The sequence below is a fragment of the Tachypleus tridentatus genome, chromosome 6, assembly GCF_004210375.1.
Source record: "Tachypleus tridentatus isolate NWPU-2018 chromosome 6, ASM421037v1, whole genome shotgun sequence".
In the NCBI taxonomy this organism is placed as follows: domain Eukaryota; kingdom Metazoa; phylum Arthropoda; class Merostomata; order Xiphosura; family Limulidae; genus Tachypleus; species Tachypleus tridentatus.
In genome coordinates this window covers 57,823,940-57,834,677 of record NC_134830.1, presented here as the reverse complement: position 1 = coordinate 57,834,677, position 10,738 = coordinate 57,823,940, and the positions used below count along the sequence as shown (strand labels likewise).

At 31.4% G+C, this 10,738-nt stretch overlaps 1 protein-coding gene across 1 annotated transcript in view; it reads right to left on the bottom strand.

The window, feature by feature from the left end:
• Window positions 1–238: 238 nt before the first annotated feature.
• Window positions 239–10,738, bottom strand: part of LOC143252600 (GTP-binding protein 10) — a 30,204-nt gene continuing 19,704 nt past the window's right edge. The window contains exons 8-9 of the mRNA XM_076504976.1: window positions 7,827–7,950; window positions 239–523 (exon numbers count right to left, since the gene is read on the bottom strand). Coding sequence (XP_076361091.1) covers window positions 303–523; window positions 7,827–7,950 — 345 coding nt within the window. The 3' untranslated portion in view covers window positions 239–302. The remainder of the gene's footprint in view (window positions 524–7,826; window positions 7,951–10,738) is intronic.

Genomic DNA, 10,738 nt, shown 5'->3' with positions numbered 1-10,738 from the left:
GAAGATTTCCATTAATAGATACAATTTCTCAACATAATGAAAACTTTGAAAAATCAGCTTTATCAACCAAGCATGAAAACCATGTAAGAAAAACATCCTTTCCAATAAGGTATGGATTTTCATTCACAGAAATTAATTATACAAAAGAGGGAAAATTCCATGAAAGTCATAAGCTAGTTAAACAGTGTCAATATGTATTTTTAGCAGTTTTTCAAACCAGAGAATCAAATGAAGATGAATGAATTGATATTTCTTTATTATCTCAAGCTTAATGCAAGTGTATTTACATAATAAATATAGAATCAAAAAAACTGAATACCTTCTTTTACACTTTTAGGGATAGCTATATCAGTGCACTGACTGGCTTTCTGGGAAGTTTCTATCTCTACATGAAAATCAATAACTTCTCTGATACGCCGAAGATGCACAACATTAACTGCTTTCATAGCACAAATAGGAATTACATCATGAAATTCCACAAAATGTCTGGACTTTAGCTCACATGGTAATTCCTCTGGATGTTCTGAAATAAACAAAAATTATATTTTCCAACAAAAAAATAAGTTTTAATCAAATTTTTTGTATTTTTCAAAGAGTTACCAAACCATCAGCTGTAAGAGTAATGGATAAAGTAGGCTTACACAATTAATGCAGTGTATGACTTCAGTAGATTATCTACTCTAAAGTCTTTCTTACAGAAGTTTTATAATTAAGTTATTTGATTTTATTAGGTGGAACAGTATAGATCTGTTTGAGGTACTTACTGAGTTTGATGTCACTAGTGTATCTGATGGTAGCAATGTTTAAGGAATTTTTTGTTTATTTTGTCATCCCTTAAGTAATGTCCAAACATTTAATACATAAAGTGCATCATCATTTCTGTCTTTGTAGAAGGGTTCAATGACTGAAATATGTAGTAGGATGTGTATAAAAATGTTCAGACAAATGAAAGAAACTAACCCAACCACACTTTTTCAGATCATTAATCAAATAAACCCTTATGAAGATGGCTGTGTCTGAAGAGCACATTTGGCATATAATGCTTTACGAGTTTAAAAAAGTCAATAGTACAGCAGAAACTACATGAAACATTCAAGATGTTTATGGTGTAGAGTCTCTCAATAAAAGAAAATGTTAAAGGTCATTTCAGAAGTTCAGATCAGGTGACTACGGCTTAAGTGATATGGCATATTATGGTCGTCCTGTTGAATTTAATGATGCTTTGCTACTGGCTGAACTTGATGAAGATTGCACAGCAACAGTTGAAGAACTAGCACAGAAGCTTAATTCAACCTATTAAACAGTTCACCATCATCTGCAACAGCCTGAAAAGGTCTCAAAACTTGGAAAATGGGTCCCCCATGATTTGACAGAAGCCAACCTTAGAGCAAGAGTGGACATTTGCACTTCTCTATACTCTTGTGAACGTAACTCACCTTTTTTTGGACAGGTTAGTGGTTGAAGAGGAAAAATGTATATATTATAAAAATATTAAGCACTGCAGACAATGGATCAGTGCAGGTAACTGGCTAAGGCACAGCCCAAGTGGATCTCCACCCTAGGAAAGTCTTGTTAAGCATTGGGTGGGATATTGTTGGTGTAATTCACTTTGAGCTGCTGCCACTCAATGCAACAATTACATCAGACTTATACTGAAAACAATTAGAGCACTTTAATGTTGCATTGAAAGAAAAGAGGCCTGCTTTGATCAATCATAAAGGTGTTGTGTTGCACCAGAATAATGCATGGCCCCATACAGCAAGGATTACATCTGCAAAGATTGAAGAGCTAGACTGGGAAAAACTTCCATGTCCTCCTTATTTTTCAGACCTTGCCCCATCTGATTATCATCTATTCCAAAGTTTGCAGAACTATCTTGATGAAAAACAGCTTGGAACACATGAAGATGTCAAAACCACCTTCTCTACATTCTTTTCCTCCAAACCCCAAGAATTTTATATCAATAGCATTTAGAAGCTTGTGAATTGTTGGCAGGAAGTAATCAATAATAATGGGACATACGTTATTGATTAAATAACATTAAAAGTATTTGAAATCCTTTCTCTCTTTCTGAACCCAAAATCAGACATTACTTAAGGGATGACCTGATACATAATGGGCTATCTGTGCTCTGCCCATTGCAGGTACAAAAACCAGAGTTTAGCTCTGTAAGCTGGGAGATTGACTGCTGAGCCATCTAGGGGCTAAACTGAAAAGAGTATTGTGTATTTAAACTCAAAATAAAAGTTTAATTTATAGAAGTTACAAGGCTTTTATTAAAAGATATATATATGCTGTGCTTGTACTCTATGGTAGAGATGTAAATCATGTCACCCATACAACTGAATATAATGTGAAACATAGTTTTATGCAAAGTTACAAACTTCAAAAATTTTACAAAAGGTTTAAGATTGTAGCAACACCTAATTGGTTTAAATGTTTTTATTCTCTTCTTAAGCTATTTGTTAAAATAACTAACTGTCTATGCTCACCTAGTACAATTTTTGTTTACCAAACAATCAAGTGTAAACAGTTTAAATGAAGAGCCTTTAACTGCATAGGGGAAGAAGTGTTAATCATTTAACATATTAAATAAAGTTTGACTGTGAAACTGCCTACAAAGGCACCAACAAAACATGAACACTAATTACTGTAATTCAGCAGTCAATATAATGAGCACAGAAATGTTATTTCATCACATTTTACCTGTATTTTAAACAAAAATTGTTGGCTCAAAACAGATGTAATCACATGGCTTAATAAAACATTAGTGGCTTATGAGTATTCGCTTAACCTTTTCTTACTTTTCCATTTCATAAAGATCGGATAACATTGTACTTACGTAAATCTCAATAATATATGAAAAGTAAATGAATCTACTTGAAATTCATATAAACAGTAACACATACATAAAATTGTCTCTTAGCAAAAAAAAAAGAAATCAAAATTAGGTAATTCTAACACATAACTTAACAAACTTGACATCATTAAAAGTATTTATGTAAGAAAAGACCATTAAACTGTAATAAACAGATATACAATTCAAGGAGATAAAAAGAGAACAAAGTTCTATTAACACATTTTCATTCTTCAGAGTTCAAAACAGCTTTACAAAATACAGTTGACTGTAACGCATTTGTTCTTTGTTTATTTAAGTGCAACAGTATGTTAACTCAGTGGCTTGAATACATCACAGGACAAAATTTCATAAAGGCTCAAAAGAGAAACAAACCAAAAACCATAACACAATTTGAAGAAAATCACATCAGCAATAAAACTTTGAATCATTATTTAAATTTTTCTTTTCCAAAAACACACTAAAACACAGATTTCCACTTTCTCAAAGGTAATCCCAATACATATAGCCCTTTCAGTCTGCTGCCAAGATGAAACCAGCACTTAAGACCAGATTGTGCTGTATTCAAGAAATATGTATGTACAAATACACAAAACCAAGATTTTACTGTTACTCTTACTACACTATTTAACACGGACTACTTTTCAGGGATCATATTATTTTTCGTTAGTGAAAGAAAAACATAATTTATGCTTACAATTGATATTTTGATGAAAATTAAGCCATTTATATGCAAGTTTAATCAGATATTTACAGTTTACAACACAAACCTTATACTGGGCCACAATAAACTTTTGTTGTTGCTTCATTATATCTGGTAAATATTTGATTCATAGCTGAGTGAGGATATTCAATACAACAGACATATGCTCCCACAAATATTAAGACCTGTAACACACACACATAATTAATGAGGAAATAAAAAAAGGGACACACAACTTATAAATTCAAGTTGTGTAACATGTAAAACTGTCTATTTATGAAATGCATAAAAGTTTTTTTTTGTTTTATTACAAATTATTTTACTTCTATAGATGATACCATAAAGCAAAGACCTTATAAAATAAGATGTGTTATAGAGGACAGTATCACCTGAAGAAACAGGATATACAAGAGCTAATTACAAAGTTATTCTTTGTTTAAAACAGAAGCTCTCTCATAAGTTAACTGAAAAAGCAGGCATTATAGTAGTGTGGATTAATTCATGAAAATAAGAACATGTAAAAAACATAATTAAAAGCACCTTCTCACTAAACAGGCAGTTAGTAGACATTCTAAAGAAATTCTTTTGGTTTAATACTGCATGTGTCTCATTTTTTAAATGAAACAATACAACAAAAGTATTTCGATACCAAAAGAACTAGAACTTCGGTACTAGAAAAGTTTAATGTGTTTTTGTTAGTAGGAAATATAAAATCACTTACTATGCTCCAAAAACTATTTCTTTAAATTATTTAATCAAAGAATCATTACAGTTTCAACAGGGCTCTTATAGAACATATCATTTTCATAAGTTACATGAAATTAAAAGTTAAATGTTCTATTTCATGTGGCATCAGGTTTAGTTCTGTCTAGACCTATAGCTCAGAAGTACATTTTCTATGGACTATAGACTAAGCAGTAGGTTAACTTTACATTTCAAGAAAACTCGTAATGTAAGCAAATAGTAGAAAAAATGAAATGATTAATCAATTTTAAAATGCTATAATATTTATTTTCTCATTACTAGGATTAGGTAATTCACAACAAGGACAAAACTAAAAAAATTAATCTGGCAATCTGCCTAGCTAATTTAATAAAATTTTCTTAAGTTGAATTTTATAAAGATTATACTTTATTCTTTCAGCATCTGGATACCCTCTCTGCTGATGATACTTTTGTCCATAATCCCAATAACATCTGATTAAGTTCATCCAGTTAAGGAGATTTAAATTAATCCTAAATACATGTATCTCAAGCTAACAATAGTTATATATTTTATTAAAAAATTTCAAATTGAATGTTAAATTAATTATACTTATTTGCAAAATATTTTGCTTTGTTTTTAGGAAAGAGCTTTTCTTTGGAGCAACTGCTTGTTTCTTCCTTTGTATTTAAGCATAAACCTATACAAAGGGATATCTACAATTACGACAGAAAGTGTTTTTACCCCTGTGTCCCGAGTAGTTTTTTGCTCATAACTTAAAAATATCATTATTAGGCTAATAGACGTATAATACATTATACTAACACACATCTACATAAATTTTTATGTAAATTAAACGACAAATAAACTGTTTATAAACAAATAAACAAAAATAGGAAGAGCAAAAAAGTGTTCGTACATTTCAGAACATGTGAAAAAACTGATATTCCCGTAAAAATTTTGTTTAGTTTGGTGAATAAACTACATTATAACATTCCAGAATTAGACACTGGGTTCATAATTATTGGAATTTAACCAGTGAAACATGTACTTCCGGCAATTTAGTGTCGTCTCCGTCATTATCTGCTTGGTCATCATGGCGAACAAGAAACAACTGTCCAGTGATTTAAAAAACCAAATTATTGTAAAATACAAGTCTCATGTGTCTCTTTCTGGTATTGCTACACAACTTAATGTGCCGAAATCTACTGTTCAAAGCATAATTGGCAAGTTTAAGCTTACAGGATCAACTGCTAACCTCCCTCGTTCCAGATGCCCCGCCAAAATTCCAGAGAGAACCAAAAGGAAGGTTCTCAGAGAAGTTAGTAGGAACCCTCGTTTAACATGTAATAATATACAGAAACTGGGGTTGAAGTAAGCACCTCTACAGTTACGAACGTGTTACGCTCTTCTGGATTCAAAGCATGCCGTCTTTGTAGAACTCCATATTTAAAGCCTGTTCATTTAGAAGTATGATTGAGGTATGCAAGAAAGCATGTAGATAACCCCTTTACCTATTGGAAGAGTATTCTTTGGTCAACCAGGACTAAAATTGAGCTTTTCAGCCACAATGATGTTCGCAATATTTTCCATAAGAAGGGGAAACGAAATCTTCCAAAGAACACAGTCCCCATAGTTAAACACGGAGGTGGCTCGATCATGCTATGGGGTTCCTTCAGCTCTTCTGGTGTAGGCAGCCTTCACCCGCATCAATGGAATCATGAAAAAAGAAGAGTACGTTGATATATTAGGCACTTATATCAAGAATGATGCTAGGAACTTGCGGCTTGGGCGTCGTTGGATCTTCCAACATAACAATGAACGACCCTAAGCACACATCGAAATATGTGCAATCCTGGTTGCAGAGGAACCATATATGCATTTTGGAGTGGCCATTGCAGTCACCTGATCTCAACCCAATTGAAAACGTTTGGCATGAGTTGAAGACCAGGGTTCATCAGCGTCATCCAAAAAACTTGAAAGAGTTGGAGGCCTCTGTAAAGAAGAATGGAAGAACATACCAGTCAAGTACTGTCAAGTAATCATGGAGGGCTATGAGGAGAATAATTCACCTGAAAGGCTACACAACTGACCATTAAAGTAGATGCACGAACACTTTCTGCCCCTCCTATGTTTGGTTATTTGTTTATAAACAGTTTATTTGTCGTTCAATTTACATAAAACTTTATGTAGATGTGTGTTAGTATAATATTTATAGTATACTATATGTTCATTATCCTAATCGTGATACTTTTTTAAGTTATGAGGAAAAAACTACTCATGATGCAGGGGTATGAACACTTTCTGTCGTAACTGTATGCTCTGCTTCCCATGAGTATGAAAACCATTCTAATGTTGTAAATCTTCAGACATACCATTGTACTACTAAGGGACTTCTAGAGTGAGCCATAGTGAACAAATTGCTGCAGTTTATTTAAAAATTTTCTTATTAAGAATAAGAATCCCATCAATATATCTACAAATGTGCTTCTTGCATAAAGATTTACCAATGTTTTTTAGTATGGTTTGTAGTGTATGAAACTTCTAATCCAAACAAATATAAATCTGCAGCTTACAGACTGAAGTGAACTCTCACTGGAATTTCTTGTATCAGTTGGAAGTCATGTTGACCAAACAGCACAAATCTATTTATTATCAAGTAAAAAAATAGATGGCCTGCACAGATTTTAGTGTGAAACAGTAGCATTGTCACAGACAATTCTGTACTTACTGGCACAGAATTACTAAAAGATCTTGAAATTGTTGATAAAAAGACACTTGTTAGTTTTATCAATAAGAATTTCAGGAAAAGATTAATAAAATCAAATGTTTCTATTATCCTGCCTTCAAGGTCTGTAATGTTTCTCTTATGCTTAATGGAATTTACAGATGATAATGAACAATTAAAACTGGTTCTCTCTCATAATATTACAGTATGTCTTTAAATTTTCTTTAATATAGGTCAGATCGTTACTCAGAATGATAAATACTCTGTAATATGAGCAATTTCAAGAAGTGGATCTTTCTTTTTCAGGGACAAACAGTTTGCTCTTGAAGTAGACATATCCACCTTTTAAAAGTGCTTGAATAATAAGGTATTTATCAGATCATTACCAAGTACTCATCAAGCAGGTAAAGATTAAAACTGTCCACACATGATAACTGTTTTGAATTACGAAACTTAAGATATTACAAAATAAAATTAAATAAGATCACTTTTACTTTGGTCAATGTTTTACAAGAATACTTTAAGGACAACATATGTTTCCTTTGTATACAAACCTCAAAGTCAATTGCTATTGCCAAGTTATGAATTCTCTAAACATATGCTGTAGCTTTTTAATAAGATTCTAGTCTTCAGGATAACACTAACTCTACTGCAAAAAATCAGTTAAACTAACCAAAAACATGTAATATTAAGTTCATGTTATTTAAAAAAATAAACAAGTTAGATATATGAATTGCAAATAATGGCAATTATAATGGCAATAAAACATATCATTTTACTATGTTCCTAATTTTGAAAAGTACATTGAACTCTATTTTCTAATTTTAGAAATTTACCTTTATAATAGTTGATTTCATCTTTTAACTTCTGAAACTTATTTTCTGCATCCTTTGTGTCCATTTTTGTTATAGCTAGGATGGCAGGTTTCAGAAGTAAGTCTTCTTTATATAACTCAAGCTCCTAAGAAAGAATTTATTTTTGTAGTGAACATCTGTAACCATGATAGAACACTGGTAGCTCGCAATAGTTAAAAAATAGTTTGTAACTTTTCAAACAATAAAAGACAATTATAAAGAAGGATCAAGTTAAATAATGTTATATAGAATATTCAATATTTCTAATTTTCCTACATATGTTTTTTATTCAGATTTTTGTACTATCTGTGCTAGTCATCCTTAATCGCAAATTTAAAGACTAAGGGGAAGACTGCTAGTTATTCAACAAAACACACTACTACCTCTTGGGCTACTCTATCTGAACAGTCATATTTTTTTATTATGGTTCTTATAAGTTAGACATCCACAGCCACAAATTGTGGAGCACAATTTTATGGCATTTGCAAGCAAACCATGGAACCTTGGATTTACTGGTCTGGCACATGAAACACTGGGCCAGGGCCAGCCTCTTTTGAATTAAACTGATTTCTTTTACTTTTCTAGCATAAAGCTGCACACCACAGTAATGCAAACCCTGGATTTTATGATTGTAAGTCTGTAACTTGATACTAATCTATTGAGGAATTAACTCACTAATAATAACAGGCTTTTAACTTTACTACAACAACATCTTCCCCACTACACTTGCTTATATAAAACTGTAAGGTGTTGGAGGGGTTCCCTCATGATCTTAACAGGTGAACAGTAAACTATTAATCACTAAATATGACACTTATTTTCACCAGATATTTAAGCAGAATCCTTAAAAATTAAAACATTGTAAAATTATTTTGAAATAAGTTTATTAATTTGTATTTTCAATTATATCACTGTTTAACACATCTGTACTCTTCCATGCATGTGTCTTACAAGTTCTTTTAACAAATGTTGGGTACTTAAGAATGTTTATTTAGCAATTACCACAAAATTCTTGTCAAAAATACTAATACTATGGATGGAAAAGATTAAACAGAGTCTAGAGAAAACATCCCTTTTAATTTTCATGGAATTCCAAAAATATATCTCATGTAAAAAATGGGTTAAAGTAAATTAAGGAGTACCATAAGCCAGGTCTGAACTTTAACTTCTGAAGGCTCTAGAAAGTTGTTAATCCCTCAGACTAGCAAATTCAGGACTGTTATTAGCAACATCATTCTGCTATAAAACTAACTGAAAATTTGTATTAATTAATAATTATTTATTTATATTCATAAATATGTATATATCCTACTCATATGTATAAGTGTTCTGTGTCAGGCTTTATTTTCAAAGATATTTGGATCTCAAAACTCATTTTAATTACATGTGACAGTGTTTCTACAAAAGTAAAATGTGGGTTAAAACTGATAAATTTAAAATTATAAGCACATGATTGACAAATTCCACTACTCCACTATATTGTTAGCCATCCTCACCTGACAAAAACAACAACAACAAGTTATTTTTAAAATTTAGAATTTGGCTTCTGTTGCTTCACCAAAAGGCTTGAAGTGTGTATTAATCGTGGACAACTTACAAATAAATGAAACAAAAAAAAAACGTAATTTATATGTCAGTGTTTTGTTATGTTTGGTGAGCAACTGCTTGGGCACAGTATTTCTAACCATTCTACCATCAAAACTGCACTCAGACGCTAAATGATGGTAGTCTAGCTGGCTGGCCAATATGCTAATTGCCATTGCAACCAATTAAACAAAGTCTTCTAAGTTTTACTAGCAAATCTATACCATCAACTTGCAATCTGATACTTTTCAAACATTAATTATAAGACCTGTAAGTTTATCCAGACTTTAACTAGGCAGTTACTAATCTCAATAAATTTATGCACCCATAATAAATCTCATGTAAAAACAAGAGTAGATTCTTTAGTAGACATGGTACTTGAAATTCTTTTAGGCAGAGCTAGAATAAATTAATCTATGAGATCTTGGGCATAGTCAAACATATGAATTGAAAGAGTTTGATCTCCTGAGTTTGAAACTTTAATTAGATCTCAAATCTGTCAATAGATGACAGAGATACGAGTTAAAAGTTTGTACTTGCAAAAAACCTAACTCAGAGCCATTCTTTTGCAATGGGCTCAGTATAATATAGATTAGTTCATATACACATTTGCACATGTTAAGTATTTATACTCTAACTTTTGATGTAGTATTATGCGTTCACAAAATTTGGTAGACTTTAATATAGATGACAAGTTTTTGGACACAAAAAAATCAGATTCTTTAATAAAATACTTTTAACTAAAGATATGTTCATGAAAATATCAAGTCTGTTGGAGTGTGAAGAGATTTCATGTTTTGATTAAATAAAATATTCTTTGTCCCCAAAATCTTAAATATTATACATGTAATCTCTAAAACCTCCTAAATACATTTCAAACATTTGTTTTCAGTAAGACTTTATATTTTATATTATTTTCTATACTCTTAACTATGTGGGGCCTGTCAACTGACTGACCTCATAACCACCATAAAAAATTATGAAATAAATATAAATTATGCTTTTTTCATACTAGAATAACTACATATTATAACACACAAATGCAAATGTTTACTCTAAGTAGCTTAAGTCTTATAACATTACACACACACACACACACACAATATATATATTTTATTGTACTGACCTTCCAGTCATGCCTAACTAATATTACATAACTTGAACTGATGCAGTGCATTTGCACTAGTGTTACCATATCAACAGTATAAAACTAGCCTTAAGTCTTTACAAAGTAACCCTGCTTTGGCTATGTTTTAGTGGACTAGTATTTTGTAATATATAGCCATATTTCAATTATTATACATTATATT